Source organism: Phyllostomus discolor, chromosome 13, assembly GCF_004126475.2.
Source record: "Phyllostomus discolor isolate MPI-MPIP mPhyDis1 chromosome 13, mPhyDis1.pri.v3, whole genome shotgun sequence".
Classification (NCBI taxonomy): Eukaryota; Metazoa; Chordata; class Mammalia; order Chiroptera; family Phyllostomidae; genus Phyllostomus; species Phyllostomus discolor.
In genome coordinates, this window is record NC_040915.2 from 33,223,500 (window position 1) to 33,243,190 (window position 19,691).

The window sequence follows — 19,691 nt, forward strand, 5'->3', positions numbered from 1 at the left end:
CCATTAGGATACAGTGAGGAGGGACCGGACATCTCTCGACCTCTTCCCCTGCCTGTTTCTATCTCCCGTTGCCTTCAGCAGCTACCCCGAGCGTCTGGATTCGCGGTCAGTTATGTTGGAAGAGCCTGAGCTGAGTGGGCTTCAGTTTGTTCACTCGCAGCCATGCACTCAGGGCTGGCTAGACCTCAAGAGTCACCTCCTCCTTTACCCCTAGCCAGAGGCTAGTCCCCCCACTCTGCCTTCTGGGGCAGGCTTTCTTCTCTGTCAGATCAGATCGGCCTCTAACTGAGCATTGACTCGTGTCTGGACGTGTCCCGCCACTCCTTCCCAATCTAAGTGGATCGGGCCTTCCCTTTGCCGGACTCCCCCAGCCCGGCTGAGGTCTCCCCACTGAGGTCTGCGTCCTGGACAGTGGCGAGACTTTTCTCACGTAGAAGTAAAGGAGTTCACCCAAGAATGAGTCTGTGTCCCGGGTCTTTGTAAAGCATGGATTTCGAAGACCTTCTCCCTTCCCTTCTGGGTACCTTTACTTAAGGCTTCAGAAGAAATCCTGGCACCTGCTGTTACGGATTGTTAGCTACTTGGCTGATAACACGGCCAACAAGAGTAATGAGTGTGCAAATATACAAATCCTCTCGGCCCACGCACTGCACAGTTTTCACCATTCACACTTCCCACGGCTTGGCGGCACCCCGAGTGATGGTGCAGTGCACTGCTCTGTAGGGGCTCGGGGCAGCCAGGCCCAGAGCGGTCATCGCCGGCCTTTGCACAGCCTCGTGTCTGTGTTCTAGCACACCCTCACACATCACCCTCCGCTGTGTGTGCCGTGGTGTGAGAGAGTTCAGAGAGCACTGCTCCGGGTAACTTCAGGGCGATTTCTTCCTGCGGTGCACGCTGTGCCCAGGCCACGCCCACCTTGTCCTCCACGGATACCTGAGCCCACGCGCCCAGGTGATAGCTCCCCAACCGGGCCCTTTGTCTGTGCTCTCCCAGGTCCACGGAAGGAACCTCTTGTCCATCGACTACGACCGGAATATCCGGACGGAGAAGATCTACGACGACCACCGGAAGTTCACCCTGAGGATCATTTACGACCAGGTGGGCCGCCCCTTCCTCTGGCTCCCCAGCAGCGGGCTGGCCGCCGTCAACGTCTCCTACTTCTTCAACGGGCGCCTGGCCGGCCTGCAGCGCGGGGCCATGAGCGAGAGGACGGACATCGACAAGCAAGGCCGCGTGGTGTCGCGCATGTTCGCCGACGGGAAAGTGTGGAGCTACTCCTACCTCGACAAGGTGGGTAACCGCGCTGCCCTGGGCCCCCCGGGCTTTCTCCTGCTGATGCTGCTCTTTTTAAGCTGGCCTGCCCTGCCTTGCCCTAAGACACCTGAACGTCTTTGCTTTGACTCCGCAAGGCTTCCCCTGCCGTGACCCTCCTCACCGGGAGAAGGGTGATCTGAAGGAAACGCTATTCGTAGCTCAGCACTATTGCCACTAAAAGCAAAAAAAAATCTAGACCCTCAGAAATGGCAAAAAGGACAGATTGTCCTACTTTATCCCCAAAATAATAGTAAGTACTGTCGAGGCTGACAGAACCACTGGCAGAGTAGCAAAGCATCACTCCTAAACTAGAAGTGCACTGACTCATTTCTGCCGTGGCCCGAAGGTAAGCCACCAGAAGAGGGAATTGTGCCTAGAGCCCAAGCACGCAGAGCAAACACCCTCCCACTTGGCCTGTCGCTGAACCGGCCAGCGGTCCTCTCCATGTAATTCCGTGTCTGGAAGCGCCAGGTTCGGGTCTCTGTGTAGGAGAAGGTCAGGTCGGATCAGCAGTAACAGCAGGCCCCTTCCGGGCACAGGTCAAGCTGTTTGAGGGTCAGCTTGCTCAGCACTGCCACCTCTGTCATCAGACAGGGGCCTGCTCAGTCTGGGCCTCTCGCCTGGACTCACCCTCGATGCAGGTCCATTTCCATTCCCTCGCGCCTCGCCTCCTGATCAGTGTCCACTGCAGACAGAGCTGTCACCGCTGCAAGAGAGGGGCCGCTGTCCCTTCGGTCCCTCCTGAGTACTGTTCCCATTGTATCCTAGAATACGGGAATCGCTGACCGGAGGAGGCAGGAATCTCCCAATTGCCTTGAGCTTGAGGCCGTTTTTCCCCCCAAAGAATCAATGATTCTGGGCTTTTTAATCTTTTCAGTAGCTTCTAAATGGAGCATGTGCTGTCTCTGTAGATTTAATCAGGGGTGGCAGAAACATAGTATGTGTGTCACACCTGTCCCCTGCTGGGTCACTGGCAGTCATTTCTGAGCGATGTCGGGATTCCTCTTTATTGAGTCTGCAGGAAAACCCTCCCAGTGCCTCCCACCTCGGCCCTCCCAGCCCTCGCTGCTCAAAGCATGGTCCCAGCAACAGCAGCATCACCTGGGGGCTTGTTAAAAAAGCAGAGTCTCGGGCCCCGCCCCCTCCCAGAACTGATGCATCGGAATCTGCCTTTTAACAAGATCCCTGGGCATTTCCCATGCACATTACAATTGGCGAAGCCCTGCTCCAGGCAGGCACCCTGATCCGTCAGCGCTGGCATGCCCGATGAAGCCAGCCCACTCAAAACCTCCGCCCTAAACCTCCCCATCCTTCGTGCCTTTTGAGTGGGCTTTCGGGAAGTGGGATGAATTCTGTCAGTTGCAGGGAACTGGTCCTAAAGAGCCAGCTCACGGGCCCCCTTCCGCTTTGCTCCCTCCAGTCCATGGTCCTCCTGCTGCAGAGCCAGCGCCAGTACATCTTCGAGTACGACTCCTCCGACCGCCTGCACGCCGTCACCATGCCCAGCGTCGCCCGGCACAGCATGTCCACGCACACCTCCATCGGCTACATCCGCAACATCTACAACCCGCCCGAGAGCAACGCGTCGGTCATCTTCGACTACAGCGACGACGGCCGCATCCTGAAGACGTCCTTCCTGGGCACCGGGCGCCAGGTGTTCTACAAGTACGGGAAGCTCTCCAAGTTGTCCGAGATGGTCTACGACAGCACCGCCGTCACCTTCGGGTACGACGAGACCACCGGCGTTCTGAAGATGGTCAACCTCCAGAGTGGGGGCTTCTCCTGCACCATCCGGTACCGGAAGATTGGCCCGCTCGTGGACAAGCAGATCTATCGGTTTTCCGAGGAAGGCATGGTCAACGCCAGGTTTGACTACACCTATCACGACAACAGCTTCCGGATCGCCAGCATCAAGCCCGTCATAAGTGAAACCCCCCTCCCCGTTGACCTCTACCGCTACGATGAGATCTCTGGCAAGGTGGAGCACTTCGGCAAGTTCGGGGTCATCTACTATGACATCAACCAGATCATCACCACTGCCGTGATGACCCTCAGCAAACACTTTGACACCCACGGGCGGATCAAGGAGGTCCAGTACGAGATGTTCAGGTCCCTCATGTACTGGATGACGGTGCAGTACGACAGCATGGGCAGGGTGATTAAGCGGGAGCTGAAACTGGGGCCCTACGCCAACACCACCAAGTACACCTACGACTACGACGGGGACGGGCAGCTCCAGAGCGTGGCCGTCAACGACCGCCCCACCTGGCGCTACAGCTACGACCTCAACGGGAACCTGCACTTGCTGAACCCGGGGAACAGCGTGCGCCTCATGCCCTTGCGCTACGACCTCCGGGACCGGATCACCCGGCTTGGCGACGTGCAGTACAGAATCGACGATGACGGCTACCTGTGCCAGCGCGGGGCGGACATCTTCGAGTACAACTCCAAGGGCCTGCTCACGAGAGCCTACAACAAGGCCGGCGGGTGGAGCGTCCAGTACCGCTACGACGGCGTGGGGCGGCGGGCGTCCTACAAGACCAACCTGGGCCACCACCTGCAGTATTTCTACTCGGACCTCCACAACCCGACCCGCATCACCCACGTCTACAACCACTCCAACTCAGAGATAACCTCGCTCTACTACGACCTCCAAGGTCACCTCTTCGCCATGGAGAGCAGCAGTGGGGAGGAGTACTACGTGGCCTCAGACAACACGGGGACGCCCCTGGCTGTGTTCAGCATCAACGGTCTCATGATCAAACAGCTGCAGTACACGGCCTACGGGGAGATTTACTATGACTCCAACCCTGACTTCCAGATGGTCATTGGCTTCCACGGGGGGCTCTACGATCCCCTGACCAAGCTGGTCCACTTCACTCAACGTGACTACGATGTGCTGGCGGGACGGTGGACCTCTCCGGACTACACCATGTGGAAGAACGTGGGCAGGGAACCGGCCCCCTTTAACCTGTACATGTTCAAGAGCAACAACCCTCTCAGCAATGAGCTGGACTTGAAGAACTACGTGACAGGTGAGTGAGGGCTTTGCTGCCTTGGCTGGGCACAGGCTCCCGGGGGGGTGGTCATCCCGGCGGGCGGTTGGGCACTTAGGACGGTGGCCTTGCATCCTGTGCTAGGAGAGTCCCCGGGGAGCTGTACGCCCTGGGCAGTGCAGTGTGCAGAACAGTCACCACGTCTCTTGGGAGAGGTCCTGCCCGTTGCCAAGTCCGCTCAGTTTGTAAGAGCCCTTCCTGCCCCAGCGGAGGAAGACAGCCTTATGACGGGGGGACGAATGGGACTCTAGTGACAGAAGCGCTTGGGTCAAATTCTTGCTCAGTTTATCAGCCTGTGCAGTCTGGGCTAGTGGGTCAGTCTCTCTGACCTGTAGTTTCCTCCCCTGGGAAAGGACACAAATAAAACCACTCCAGAGAGTGACCTTGTGAGCGAACTGAGACAGGTCAGGTCCAGAGCCCGGCACTTAGACGGTGGATGTTCACAACAGGGCGCCGCTCGTGTTGTCGACGTCATTACTAGTGAAGCGAGGTGAGCACGGGTGCAGAGAGGCTAAGGCCCGGTTCCCCACCCCGCCCCCAGGCTGGCAAAGAACCAACAACAACACAAAGCAGAATGAAGTCTGTGCTACCTTGTAGGTGCCTGTTATTTATTCGACAAGCGTTTATAGAGTGGCCCCGGGCTAGATTCCGGGGATACAATGGAGAACAAGATAAGCACCCTTCTCACAGAGGGGTGTGTGTGTGTGGCTTGAGGTGAAAATTTTGATGTACTACAGAAGGGCCCAAAGGGGCAAACTGGGCCTGAGGAAGGTGATCGTGGTTGACAGAAAGGGGCTCAAGGCTGAGGAAAAACCATGAGCAAAAGTCAGAAGGACATAGGAAGCGTTGAGATGGGATGGAGACAGGGAGACCAAAGAGGGCAAATGGTCTGCTTCCTCACGGTAAGTGAGCCGTTGGTGAAATGAGGGCCCCTATCCATCCACTCACGTCTATCCATCCTAACACATACTTAGAACTAGAAATGCAGTGGAAGTAAGATAAAGCCCCTATCCTCAGGGAAATAAGGAAATCGGGATGGATGCTTGCATGGATGGATGGATGGAACTCCAAAGGACCAACTTCCAGCAAAGAAATTAGAGCCATCTTGCCTGCGCACACATTGTACAGGAACAACGTGGGGACCCCAAGTCCAAGGCCCTACCCCAAGTTCCAGGAAGCTCATAGCTCTTGGCCATGGGTCAGAGAGGCATCAAGCCTACGTGTCCAAAGGAACAGACACAAATAGGCAGCCTTAGAGGTCAACGTGTGGCCACACAGTGCCTCACTGACCTGCTCCAGGCCCCTTGAAGTCCAGCCTAGCGCCCTCCAATGGAAGCAGCTGGCACCCTGTGAGCCTAGGAGCTGCGGCCAAGCTGGGCCCCTCCTCCCCATTCTCCCCCCACACCTCCTGTAACAGGAGGCACCCCCACGCTCTGCTGCCAGGCGTCCTCGCTGTCCTGGGGCTCAGCCTGACTGTCACCCCACCATTCACTACAGTTTCAAATTAAAGTCCCTCTAAAAAAAGCCACGCACATGGGCGTAGTTTCTGATAATGGTAAGTGCTATGAAGATAAATAAAATAGGTGAAGGGGTTAGACAGAGAGTGATGGGCAGTGTCTACTTAGGGTGCTCAGAGGCCTTCTCAAAAGAGAGCATTTGAGGAGAGACGTTTAGGAAGTGTGTGGTGTGCGTGGTGTGTGTGGTGTGCGTGGTGTGTGTAGTGTGGGGGGCGGGGTGGGGGGGACAGTGTCCCAAAGAGAAGAAACAGCATGTATGGGAGGCAGGCCAGGCCTTTCTCGGCCACAGGAGAAGACTCTCCCAACACCCAGAATGTGCTTTCCAAAGCCCTGCGGGGCCCTGCAAACCTCAGGGATGAATCGGCCAGAGCGACTTTCTAACTAACGGCTCTCAAAGAAAGTGGAACAGACCCTCCAGCTGCCGAGGCCCAAACAAAATCATTCTGTCGGAGTCCAATCAACCTCACTGACCCCTCGGCTACTTTCCTGGTTCTCCTAAAAAGGCAAAAAAAAAAAAAAAAAAAGTTATAGTTTTCTTTTTTTTTTTTTTGCCTGTTTTTGTTTTTACTGGAGTCTCAGGGGGCACCTGATGGTTCCAAAAATGGCTTCAGAGGGAAGGGGGCAGAGGGGAAACAACAGGGAAAGAAAAACCACCAGGAGGAGGTCAGCTGGCTGGTTCCTTCTCAGCCCGATTTGGGGGAGGGCGTGGGTACCTCTGGACACAAAGGATGAATCCCTTCCTTCAATCCTTGGTAGGGGAGGGGGGGGGAGCAAAAGGCTCTTGCTCTGGCCCCCCTGAGTCTCAAGGAGAAGGGAGAAGAGCCAGCCTTTGGATGTCATGAATGGTGGGGAAGGCGCCAGGGGGGCGTGGTGAGTGGGATGCAGGTCAGTGGGAAAACTGGCAGACTCCAGACGGTAGCTCCGGGGCTCCCTGGAGCTGGCATCGCTGCAGTATGGTGGCTGGCGTGTCCCCAGTCTTGATGGGGGCTGACGTCTCCCGGGCTGCGGGCTGCCTGGGTCCGGGGGGCCGCTTCTGTGAGCGCTGGAAGTAGGTCATGCGTGCTGGGGCTCCGGCCGGAAACCATCCGCGGGACCGTGGCTGCACTGGCTCTCTCAGCTGGGCTTCTGCTCTAGGCTGGCGGCCGGGGAGGCCTGGCGGAGAAGGACCTTCGGGGTCTGGGCCGGAATCCGGGTAGGGGGACCCCCTCGTCTCCCTGCTGTCGGTCCCCTCCAGTGGGGCTGCGGGCCTCCCACAAAGCGCCGTCTGTGTGTAGGGGGCGCCCTAGTCTGGCCGTCTGGCCAGGGACTTGAGCTCACTCCCCTTCGATGCCTGGTTCTGTCCTGCCTGGGGAGGCTCTGCCACCCTGGGTGGTGGGGCAGCTGGGCGAGGCGGGGGGATGAACCGCGGCGGCCGGGAGGGAGAGTCGGTCACCTACGTCCACTGGGGACATCGCGGCTGCCCTTCACGGGCAATCCCCACCCCGCCCTCCGGGGGCGCAGTTACATGAGCAGCTTCTGCATCCTTCTCCTTCCACGACTTCAGACTCCCAAGTCTCCCCGTCTCTGCGGAAGTTCCTGGGGTCCGTGTGATAGCCGTCTGGCCGACAAAGACACGCCCCTTGGGGGCGTTCCTGCTGACGGATCCGTAACCGTTCCAGGCGGTGAGCGGGAGGACAGGGCCCGCCCAGGCCTTGTGTTGCCCGCAACGGCTTGTCCGCTTAACTCCGGGCTGAGGGCGCGGGGTCCCTGGAGGCTGCTGATGCGGGGTCGCAGCGGGGCGGGGCGGTAGGGCAGGGCCGCTGGCGACACCGCTGCCTGCGCCGCCCCTCCTCCCGCGGGGTCCAGTACCGGCCGCTCCTCCCGCGGGGTCCAGTATCAACCGCCCGTCACGCGGGGTCCAGTACTGACCGCCGCCACCCCGCCCCCACCCACCCCGCTTGCTGACCCGCCGCCCCCCCATCCTCACGCCCAGAGCCTCGCCCGCAGGCAACGGCCGGCGGCGGAGAGTTTTCTGAATGGCAAAATGCCTTTCCTCATTCCAGTGCTTCATAGAGACTCACTAAATGGGAATTAAATCAAACTGAACTAAGTCCAACCAAATCGAATCCAGAAACCATTAGAAAGAATCTGATGTAAAAGGTAGTGTTAGAGGAGTCACGTGGCTTGGGCTGCGGGCTGCGGTCCAAGCTGGACTCACACGGCCTGGGGGGAGAGGGGCGGGGCCAGGCACAAGGCCACACCCCAACTGCTGGGTCAGGATGAGACCCCCCCCAGCAGGGAACAGCAACCCGTTCTCCACTGGCTGCAGGCTGGGCCGCTGTAGACCCCGTCCAGAGGAGTCTTCGCTTGTCACCCAGGAGAGGAGCAGAGTGCTCGAACCTGCCACTCACAGTGTAAGCAGAGGGAGTCCTTGAGAGGTAGTCCGGAGGAACGTGAAGAACAGGCCCTTCTCTCCGGAGCTCAGGAGAGTCTCCGGTGTCTGGAAACAGCTCTCTGAGTGCACGAGAGGTCCGGTTTCCTCCCGGGGGTGCTGCGGGCTCCTGGGACGGACCAGCCCTGAGACACCTGGGCGGGAGCAGGGGGGCAGCCGCCAGGAAGGGGTGGCTGAGAGCAAGAATGAGCTCTTTCCCACTCACGGGCTCCACAGCCACAGCCTTTTAAACAGTTATTTTTAAGGTAATATATGGATGATCGATACACCTGTGATCAAAAGGCATTCATGAAAAGACAGACCCCCCCCCCCCGGCCCCATGTTAGCATCCGGGGAGGCTCTCCATCCCAGACAAACCCGAGGGCAGCCAGGGCCCGGATGGCAGCCCCTGGGCCCATCTCCCATCCTGCCCTTGCCTGTCACTTGCTGTGTGCCTTGAACAGACGTCTCAACCTTTCTGAGCCTTAGTCTCTTCATCAGTAAAATGATGATAATAGTCCTCGCCCGTGGGATCGTGAAAAGTAAGTGAACTGCGACTCATAAAGCACCTGGCACAGCACAAAGTCTGACGAATGGTCGGAATGTGTCTGTTATGCCCACACAGCAACGGACTTGGACACGGGGACTTTGTGGGTGAAAAGTGGGGAGGGGTCTCCGGCTCCACCCTGAAACAGATCCAGGCTCTGCCCTGAGTGGGGTGACTTCGGCAAACCTGAGACCCCAGACAAATTCCAAATCGAGCGCACCTCCCAGATGTCACCCACAGTGACTTACATTTTCTCCCTGCCCCTTGTCCCGGCAGGCACACGTGAGCACAGAGTTGGATTTTGTGGGGCTTCGTTTCCGTAGGTGAGCAGGAAGGCACAACCACCTAGTTCCCTGACCCCCTTCCCCCGTCTACACTGAACATCCAAGCTGCTGGGCTGACGGTGTTTTAGGAGAGAGAACATTCCAGATGGCAGCACAGTCACACACCCTGGGGAGCCTGAGAAGAAGGGAGGAATGAGCTCTTAGGAGGGGCCTCAGCAGATTGGGGGGGGGGGCCTGTCTCCTGATGAGACCAGCGGCTTCCCAAGACCAGGGGTGCTTGTGGGGCCGGAAGTGCCCCCTGCGGAAGGGAGGAAGAGATGGGCGATGTGGACGGACATCTCCCAGTAGGGATAGACTCCCAGATCAAGCCGTGTTAGACACTAAAAAGGCAGGTGGCGTGAGCAATCATTGGTCAGGGGAGTGGCCTGGAAAGATTCCTGGTCTCCAGGCAGTGACGGGGACCACCTCCTGAGTGCCAGGGAGGGAGCCCTGAGGGGAAAAGGCCGGGGCAGGGAGTGTCCTGAGGCCACAGGCCTCTCGGGCCTTTCTGGGCTCTCCCTCCTCGGCCTGGTTTATGGCGGAAGGCGGGGCAGTTTTACGTGGTGCACAGAGGAGAGGCTAGAAAACGTAGGAGCACACAGGTGGATGCTGTCTCTCTTCAGTCCTCCTTATCCTTCCGAATCAGTGAGAAGGAGAAAGTCTCCGCTGGATTCCAGCGTGTACTTACCACCTCGTTAACACGTCCCAGCTCCCCTTTGAACGGACAGAGCGGATCCAAGACTCGCTCACTATCTGGCAACAGAATCACACACTGGGTTTCATCGAGTTGCTTTGTTTGCTTTGTTTTAATTTGACAGTTCTTTTCTGTCCCCATCAAGCAAGCCTGCTCTCCCACTTACAGGAGGGACCAAGTTTCTGTGTTTAAGAACAGACTGACTTAGCCCTGCTGGCATAGCTCAGTGGATTAAGCTCGGGCTGCGAACCAAGGTGTCGCCGGTTCGATTCCCAGCCAGGGTACATGCCTGGGTTGCAGGCTATAACCCCCAGCAACCGCACATTGATGTTTCTCTCTCTCTCTCTATCTCCCTCCCTTCCCTCTCTAAAAATAAATAAATAATTTCCGGAAAAAAAAAAAAAGAATGGACTGACTTAAGTGGAGAAGGCAGATTTATTTTTCAGAAGCCGGGAAACGCAGTCACTGCCAGCACAGGCACCACCCGGACAGGGCAGAGCAGCGGGACCCAGGGAACGTGAGCATCGGAAGTCAGGGAGCCATGCTCTGCAGCCCCCCCCCACACACACCTGCCTTGCCCCAAAGGGCTGCTTTGTCAGGATGTGATTGTTGCTGGGTTAATACCAGGCTCCTCCCAGCCGGATGCCAACGTACTTTGTAACACAATGTCAAACCTGTGTTGCCAAATAACTCTTAAGTGGGCCAGCGCTAATACGTGCAGTTGCCAAGTCGTTCAAGGGACCGGTCTGTGCCCAAGGCCAAGGAATGCACCGTGGATTCCAGATCCCACCTCCCCATTAGAGGGTTCTTACGTGCGTGTGTGTTTAGTAGCAAAGTCAACACTGACTCCATCAGGACAGCCCCAGGGCAGGAGGTAGGCAGTGGCCCCACCTCCTTGCCTAGTCCGTCTGGAAGCAAGTTCTCAGGCAGGTATCCATAGTTCCTCCGTCCCCCTTAAACCAGTCAGGGAAGCCTTGGCCACCTGTGTTCTGTGTTTATCCATCCATTCATTCATCCATTCATTCCAAGGACACTTACTAAGCACCTACTTTGTGCCAGGCATTGTCGTGGGACCTGGGGGGACATCCATGACTGTAAACAGATTCGTTAGCACCCTGCCCTTGTGGAGCTCACACTCTGATAACTAATAGGTACAACCCACACCCACGTGCTGCAGCACGTTAGAAGGTGCTAGAAGATTACAGGTGGGGTGGGGGACCGTGGTGGTCGGGTCGGCCCTACGGGGAGCCGACATCGGGGAAGACCTGAAAGAGGTGCGAGGGCCAGAAGGTACTCCTGGGAAGGGCACTGCGGGCCCCGAGAGGAGTGTGACCCTGCAGGGGGTGGGGGGCGGCGGGTGTTAGGAACCGACCAAGTGTGGAAGGACCCCCCTCGAGAAGCTCTGGGTCTGGACCAGGAGCCCTGCCCACGCTCCTGCCCCCCACTCCTGCGGGACTCCCGCCCAAGCAGCCGTTTTGTTTTCTCTCTCCCAAATGCCCTGTTGCCCTGCACCCATGATGACTGCAGACATCTTTGTGTGTGTTTCCACCGCAGACGTGAAGAGCTGGCTTGTGATGTTCGGCTTTCAGCTCAGCAACATCATCCCCGGCTTCCCGAGGGCCAAGATGTATTTCGTGCCGCCTCCGTACGAACTGTCGGAGAGCCAAGCCAGTGAGAGCGGACAGGTGAGCCGGGGCTCCCGCCAGCAACCCGACCATTGTTGCCGTGGCGCCCTGTGGCAGGCAGAGCCGAGTGGGGGCCGAGGGCATGTGGGCGGAGGCGGGGAACACTGGCGCTGGGTGTAAAAGGTGCACAAACTGCCATGACTCCCCGGGAAAGCCAACGCTGTCACCCTGCCACCCGTCGGGCGCAGCACGTGCTTCCCCCGAACCTCAATGATGACCTTAATTGTGGTGTCATTGCCTGTTCAGTACATACCCCCGAGTCAGTCCTGGACTAACAACAGCACAGAGCAGTCCAGCAGCAACCTACCATCTGCGCCGCCTGTAATAGCATAACCCTTTCTCGGCTTGTACGGGACACCCTAAAGCCGTGGTTTGCCGTCTCTGTCCCGTTCAGGAACATTTTCGTGCCCCACCTAAAGCATGTGGGTTTTATGGCACAGATGTGTACCGATGGAGCTTTCCAGACATAATGGGTGCCGGGGGCTGTCCTCGACGGCCGGAGGGTGGCCGTTTTCCACGCGGGTGCAGCTTGGAGCTCTGCCGCAACCAGACGGAGGGCGGGCCCCCCCAGTTCAGCTAGCCCCGCCACAGAGCCAGGGCTCAGCCCCACAGACGTCGGGAAGGTCTCAGCTGCTCTGGATAATTGTCCAAGCTGTGGAACTCGAGAGCCGAGGAGGAGCTGCTGGGTAATTGAGAACAGCGTGCTCTCGGCTCTGCCCCTCGGGGACCACTCAGCGGATGAATAGCCGTCATTTCTCTCATTTATCTAAGTGCCATTACCTCCCAAACACAGCCTCCTCCATTATCCCAGCCTGTCCCCCAACTGCCAATTGAGACAAGTTGTCATTTGTGAGTGCAGAGCTTAAGGCCAAGGCGATCACGGTGGTTTCCTCCCCTGCAGGACCAGGGCTCGAATCCAAAGCAAGTGGCTCCCAGCCCGGGGATGGTCCCGCTGGACCCCGAGGCCGGCCCATCCTGGCCTGGAGCGCCTCAAACGTGAACACACACACAAACCACCCAGGGTGTCTTGTTAGGACGCGGCTTCTGACTCCATAGATCCGGAGGGAGGCGCGAGATCCCACCATTCTACCAGGGCGGGGCCCAGGGACTCCGCTGCTCCCAGCCATACTTTGAGAGGCAAGGTCTTAACCCAAGGAAGTTAAAAATATCCACGGTATCGGCCTCAAAGAAATCTGGGCCACAGCAGAAGGGTTCACAGCTCCCCAAACGCCCACCCTGCCCTTCAGGTCAGGATATTCCGTGTGCAATACAGCAGCCCAACCACCAGAGGGCAGAGTGCCTCTCTTTCACCTGGAAGAGAGAGGCATGGCAAGTCAGGGGGTGAACCTCCATCCCATCTCTCCAGTGAGTGGCACAGTTTCAACCAGACAGGCCCCAAGATCTCAGCTCCGGAAAGCGCCAGCCTGTCCTAAGTTTCGAACGGAAGGCCTGTGTTAGCTCACGTCCCTGCAGACACAAGCCTGGTTCCCACGGGGAGGCGCCCAGGCTCTTCCCTTCCTGACCCTTTGGTGATGAGCGTCCCAGCCCACCCAAGGAGCGGGCTGCCCTGCCCTCCACCTGAGCCGTCTGTGTGTTCTTCTGCCCGCAGCTCATCACAGGTGTCCAGCAGACGACGGAGAGGCACAACCAGGCCTTCCTGGCTCTCGAGGGGCAGGTCATTGCTAAGAAGCTCCACGCCAGCATCCGGGAGAAGGCGGGCCACTGGTTCGCCACCACCACGCCCATCATCGGCAAAGGCGTCATGTTCGCCATCAAAGAAGGGCGCGTGACCACCGGCGCGTCCAGCATCGCCAGCGAGGACAGCCGCAAGGTGGCCTCCGTGCTGAACAACGCCTACTACCTGGACAAGATGCACTACAGCGTCGAGGGCAGGGACACCCACTACTTCGTGAAGATCGGCTCGGCCGACGGCGACCTGGTCACACTGGGCACCACCATCGGCCGCAAGGTGCTGGAGAGCGGGGTGAACGTGACCGTGTCGCAGCCCACGCTGCTGGTCAACGGCAGGACTCGAAGGTTCACCAACGTGGAGTTCCAGCACGGCACGCTGCTGCTCAGCATCCGCTACGGCCTCACCCCCGACACCCTGGACGAAGAGAAGGCCCGCGTCCTGGACCAGGCCCGGCAGAGGGCCCTGGGCACCGCCTGGGCCAAGGAGCAGCAGAAAGCCAGGGACGGGCGAGAGGGCAGCCGCCCGTGGACGGAGGGCGAGAAGCAGCAGCTCCTGAGCACGGGGCGGGTGCCGGGGTACGAGGGCTACTACGTGCTCCCCGTGGAGCAGTATCCGGAGCTCGCGGACTGCAGCAGCAACATCCAGTTTCTCAGACAGAACGAGATGGGAAAGAGGTAACACGATCGTCGGCTGCCATTCCTCGGCTGGATGGCTCGGCGGGAGTAACTGTTCTCTCCTCTCCTAAGGAGACGAAGACCTACCAGGGGCCCCGAGGCCGGGCTGCTCCGGGCTGCAGCGGCAGGCAAGCTCACATTTTCTGAGTTCCGATGCTGCCGTCCGAGAGAGACGTCCCACATCCCGACGCAGACCCGAGCCCGGCCGACACTTCTGAGGAAAACACAACGAACGGACGGACGGACGAGCGCACGAACACACGACGTGCTCCACGTTCCCCTAAACGTATGGCCCACTTGTTCTGGGTCCACGCAGCCAAGAGATACAAAATGTCCAAAAGGAACAAAAGAGGAAACACACACACACACACACACACAAAAGAATAATACAACAAAAAGCAACACAAACCCACGACCACAAGACACAGGAAGGAAGGCGAGAAGGCCCCCGATTCTATTACCTCACCGATCCACACGTGAGCCGCGCGGACACCCGGGGACCGGCACCGCCCGCCCGGCCGAGAGGCCCGCTCGGACTGCTCGTCGGACAGACACACTCCACAGACGTTTTCGTTCCACTCCAGGTGCATCTAAAACACGACTTTGGGGGCGATTTGTGTGTAGCGACTGGGGAGGGGGGGCGCATACGAGTGAAAGAGTGAGCACTGGAAATACTTTTTAAAGAAAAACAAAAACACGAGGGGGAAAAAACACAAAAGGAAATTCACATCCAACGTCAAGGCGAAAATTTAAAAAAAAAAAAAAAAAATACCGTTCAGCACTTAACGCTCCGGTCCCCACTGAGTGCGGCCTGGGCTAGTTTCTTCGAGCTCAGAGTGTAAAACTTAATTCACGATGGTGGCTATACTCACTCCAGATCAATCTCATACTCTTTTTGTCTTTGAAGATTCCATTGTGGACAGTAATCCGCAGTTACAGGGTGTAGTCTGTTTAGATTCCGTAGTTCGTGGGTATCAGTGGCAGTAGAGACGTGGCATTGTGACACTCCTTTGCTGACGGGCACCACTTCAGATCACCCTGTACATACATGAGCCTCAAGGCACAATCACTGTTTCAGATTTAAAATTATTAGTGTGTTTGTTTGGTCCAGAAACTGAGACAATCACATGACAGTCACCACGAGGAGAGAAAATTAACAAAAAAAAAATTAAAAAAAAAAAAAGAAAACCCACAAAAAAAACAAACAAAAAAAAGTTTTAAAAGAAAACCACAAAAAAACGTCTAATAAGAACTTTGGTACAGGAACTTTTTTGTAATATACATGTATGAATTGTTCATCGAGTTTTTATATTAATTTTAATTTGCTGCTAAGCAAAGACTAGGGACAGGCAAAGATAATTTATGGCAAAGTGTTTAAATGGTTTATACATAAATAAAGTCTCTAAAACTCCTGTGGACACTGGTCTTCTGTGGAAGTGCTTTGAGGTGAGGATGCGGTAGAGGTCGCTGGAGGAAAAGGGGGTGAGCTGGTATTTTGAAGTTTGGGAGGAACTGTGTGGCTAGAGGCATCTCAGCGCCCCCAAACTGCTCCACATTCTAGACCGATCTCTGCCGACACCAGCCCCCTCCTCTCTGCAGGAAACAGGTGAAGAGGGTCTGGGCCTGGGGCCTGGGGGCAGGGAGGACCCTCAGGCCCACCCCTGCGTGGGTGGGCCCCTGCACCCCTGCTGGGACAGGCGGGCTTCTCCCTGCTGCCCCGTCTAGTGCTGGGAGGTGCTGGCAGGAAACTGACCGCAAACACTCTCGCCACGCTGGGAGACGTGCTCCAGTTTGCATTTCCTCCCAGACCAGATCAATAATTCACTCCAAAACGTGCACCCCTAGGGCAACCCCAGTAAGAAGAGCACTTGTGATTCAGAGGAATTTTTTCCCACCAGTCCTACATGTAAAATAATAACGTCATCCTTAGTAGCTACTATTTACAGACATTCAGTGCACGCCAAGGACAGCGCTAAGCACCCTGCCCCCAGTACTCTCACTGAACCTGCACCGTCCGTGCATCCAACAACATGATCCTGAGAGCTTGCCCTGTGCCGGGTCCTGTGCCACGTTCTGGGGATGAAAGAGGTGAATGGACATGAACACGGGTCCTCGTGCCACCACTCGGGGCAGGGTCACAGGGAGACAGCGGTCCGATAATGGCACTTTTGGCGTGAACATGACAGGGGTGCCAGCGCCCGCAGGCATAGCTCTATGAAGCCGTGGGTGCGCGTAATTGGGGATGTGGCCGAGACTGGGAGTGTCGCAGCAGGTGCTGAGGCCTGAACGGGCAGCGGGAGTTGACCAGGGGAAGGGAGGGCAGTGCACTGCAGACCAGGGAGCAGTGTATGCGAAGGGCCTGCGGCGGGACACACAGACGAGGCGGGCAGGGTGCAGAAGGTGCAAAGGTTACAGACTGCATTTCGACAACTGAACGCACGAGGGAGGCCATTCTAATGCCTGAACAAGCGCTCTGGTGGCAGTGAGGACGGGCAGGGAGCTGACGTGGCCGTCAGTGGGGGTGAAGGAGGAGGCTGCCGGCCATTGCCCTGGGGTGAGGGCACGTGCTCCGGACTACAGAGGAAGAAATGGAGGTAAATCAGTTGACAGGCTGCAGGGACGAGCTCCGAGCGGCATTCCCTTTGCAGGTGAGGGGGTGGAGGCCAGCCAACCCCCAGCTGGTAAGTGGTGCCATTGGACTGAAGCCCAGCTCTGGAGATTTGAAAACCTCTCCGGGAAGGCTGGGTGGTAGCCTGAGACCCTTCGAGTCTCTCCATCACCACTGCCTCCCCGTCACCTAGCTGGACTGACGTTTCCCCAGGTGAGAGGAAAGGCGGAGAGAGGCCAGTCTGCTTCGCACCAGGTGTGGGGCTCCTGGACTCCGTCAGCGTCACCAGCAGGTTAAGCTATGCTTTAGCAAAGCGAACCGGCGACTGGAAGTGTCCCAGAGAACCTCCTGGTCAGAAGCACACGCAGACACCGTTTCCCCAACCGCCATGCGGAGCTCGGGCCGGTTCCCTTCAGGACAAGAACAGGAGGCAGGAGACGGCCCCTTCCCGACCCGGGGCCCGCTGCCTCTGCCTCGTGGGACCCAACAGGTGTCCAGACCACCTGGATGTGCACCCACAGCACAGCCTCCCCCGAGAACCCCAGCTCAGTGGAAGCTGCAGGAAGGACAGACCACCGAGTCCTGTCTCCCCGGAGCAGATGCCACCAGAGGGGCCAAGCAAGACAGGGACTTGACCTCTAGTAAGAAGCCAGGGGGGAGCCCGCTGAGCCCAGAGCCCAGGCCGGAAGACCCGGAGGGCTGGACAGACAGATGGTGAGGCTCTCCGAATCACACGTCGGCAGACGTGCACCGGAGCCTGGAACTCCCTGTGAAGCCGGCCATCTGAGAATTACCCGTGAGCGTTCCATCACACCCAGGCCAGCCCGGCCTCTCTCAGTGCACACCCTCCCCCCCAAACCCGTAGCATGGGAGGAGGAGACGGGCGTGGGCCAGAAGTCCTCCCCTGCCTCTCCTCGGGCCAGCCCTGGAACGACCAGGACAAGATGCTCGGCCGCTTCCAGAAGTGTTTGCACAGCGACACAGAATGCTGGAGGACAGCACAGGGAGCAAGACCGGGCCCTCTGATGTCAGCCCCCCTGGGAACACACCCCAGCTGGACGCTCGCTGACCAGGAAGCTGGGGCGGTTACAATGTGTTCATCCGGGTAAGTATTGGGTTGGCCGGAAAGTCCATTCCGTTTTTTTTCCATATGACGGCTCTGGCGGCGCTTCATCGTGTTGAACGTCATTCGAAACAACTGGGTCGGGTTCCATGTGGCCGTTGCCATAGCAGCGTGCATTTTTTGAAAACTTAGCAAAACGGGTGAAATTTTTGTGCAGCCATGTTCACATTGAAGATGGAAGAAGATACACAACATTTTCAGCATATTATGCTTTATTATTTCAAGAAAGGTAAAAATGCAACTGAAATGCCAAAAAACAGATTTGTGCAGTGTAAGGAGAAGGTGCTGTGACTGATTGAATGTGTCAAAAGTGGTTTGCGAAGTTTCTTGGTGCTATTGATGTTCTGGCCAAAGAATTCTCTGCTGTGGGGCAGTCTTATGCATTGGAAGATGCTTAGCAGCACCCCTGGCCTCTACCCACTAGAAGCCAATAGCGAGAGACAGCTGACATACTCAGAACATCCAAATCAATCAAGTTATCGGTGAAAATAGAAGAATGTGTCTTTTATTTTATGGAAGAAACATAACAGTCGTTTTGGCCAGACCAATAGCATTAGCCACTTTGCTAAATAAACCAAACGTAAGTTAATAAATGGAAAAAAACTGCGTTCCCACTCATAGGCAATCCGCTGTGGGTCAGCGACGATGGGCCAGGCCCCCCTGCACTCAGTCCCTCTAGGTCCCGGCTCCCTCCGTCTGTGGCTCTGCCTTCTTCTCGGTCCCCAAGACCTTTGACGTCCCCTCCACTCAGCTGGTCGACAGGAAAAAAGATCCAAGACCACGTGTGTAATTATTTCTCCCGGGCCACACCACTTCCGGTCCGTTCCGCGGGGGCTGCGTGGCCCCACCCACCCCCAGAGAGACCAGGAAATGGAGTCCGACGTTGAGTGGAGTCCGGGCCTGGGTGCTGGCGAGCCCAAGCAGACCCGACAGAGGAGAACAGGGTGGCCGTGACGGTGCAACGAGAAAGTGCCTGTGTCCCTGATACAGGGTAAGTCCTCAGGAACTGCTGGTTTCCATTACCGTTAAGTCTTGGCCCCAAGCACAGATTCTCTGCAAGTAGAGACTGAGGCACGACCCGTTCGTCATGGGGGAGACGTTTGGATGCAGCGGGGGAGGTGGGGGAGGGCCTGCCCCGAAGTCTCGTTCCACGCTGCCACGGCCCTGCTCCCCTCCCCCCGCCACCCTCCAGCCCAGGGGCTGTGAACTGGTTCCCTCAGCGTGTGCCTGTTGCTCATGGTCCCAAGGGCCCCCCAGAAGGCGAGACTTTGGAAGGTTGAGGGTCTCGGCACCACAAAGACTGGCTACCTGCACAAGACCCCCATCGGGACACTCATCAGCCGACCGCACTGTCACCAAGCCCAGTTTTGTCTCAGGCACTGTCAGAGTTGGGGGATGCACGGATAAAGAAAACCCGATCAAAATCTTTCAGTCGAAAGCGTGAGGCAGACTCACTGGCCAGTCAAGGTGGGACACAGGAGGCTCCCGGCCGGCCCAGAAATGCGAAGTCCAGCAAAGACGACCACGTGGGCCGTGCAGGAGCACAGCAGTCAGGCACTCCTGGGTAGGAGGAATCAGGGTGGGAAGGTGGACAGGACTCTCTGGGCCAAGTGGGGTGCAGGTGCAGCAGGCAGCCGAAAAAATACGCAGGTCATCAGGGAAGAAGTCCAGAGCAATGGCTGTGCATTAGGTCCCTGGTTACATATGGGAATCACCTGGGAGGCTCCCTAAATACCCCACGACCTCCAGGTCCCAGGCCAAGTACATTGGAATGTCCACGGGCGTGGTCTGGGGCCCGGCAGGTGCAAAGCTCCCCAGGTGATCTGAATGTGCAGTCTGGCGTGCTGGACCGGAGCCCCCCGGGGGAGGGGGGGGGGCAGGCAGTGTGGGGCGGGCCTGTGGGGCAGAAGGAGGCGGGCGTGAAAATCAGGCCCAGAAGCTGGACACTCTCCTGCAGACCGCGGGGAGCCTAAAGTGGGGTTCTCGTAACCGGGGAGAAACCCGACTAGCCCGTCCGAAGTGCAGAGAGAAGAGGGCGGGAAGAGCA

The 19,691-nt window shown here is 57.6% G+C and overlaps 1 protein-coding gene across 4 annotated transcripts in view; it reads left to right on the plus strand.

Moving 5' to 3' along the window:
• Nucleotides 1-15,331, plus strand: part of TENM2 (teneurin transmembrane protein 2) — a 1,103,034-nt gene extending 1,087,703 nt beyond the window's left edge. For all 4 annotated transcript variants that reach the window (XM_028528771.2, XM_036014378.1, XM_036014380.1 and 1 more), the window contains 4 exons: nucleotides 994-1,290; nucleotides 2,735-4,349; nucleotides 11,416-11,546; nucleotides 13,156-15,331. In XM_028528771.2, coding sequence (XP_028384572.1) covers nucleotides 994-1,290; nucleotides 2,735-4,349; nucleotides 11,416-11,546; nucleotides 13,156-13,917 — 2,805 coding nt within the window. In that variant the 3' untranslated portion in view covers nucleotides 13,918-15,331. The remainder of the gene's footprint in view (nucleotides 1-993; nucleotides 1,291-2,734; nucleotides 4,350-11,415; nucleotides 11,547-13,155) is intronic.
• Nucleotides 15,332-19,691: the final 4,360 nt, after the last annotated feature.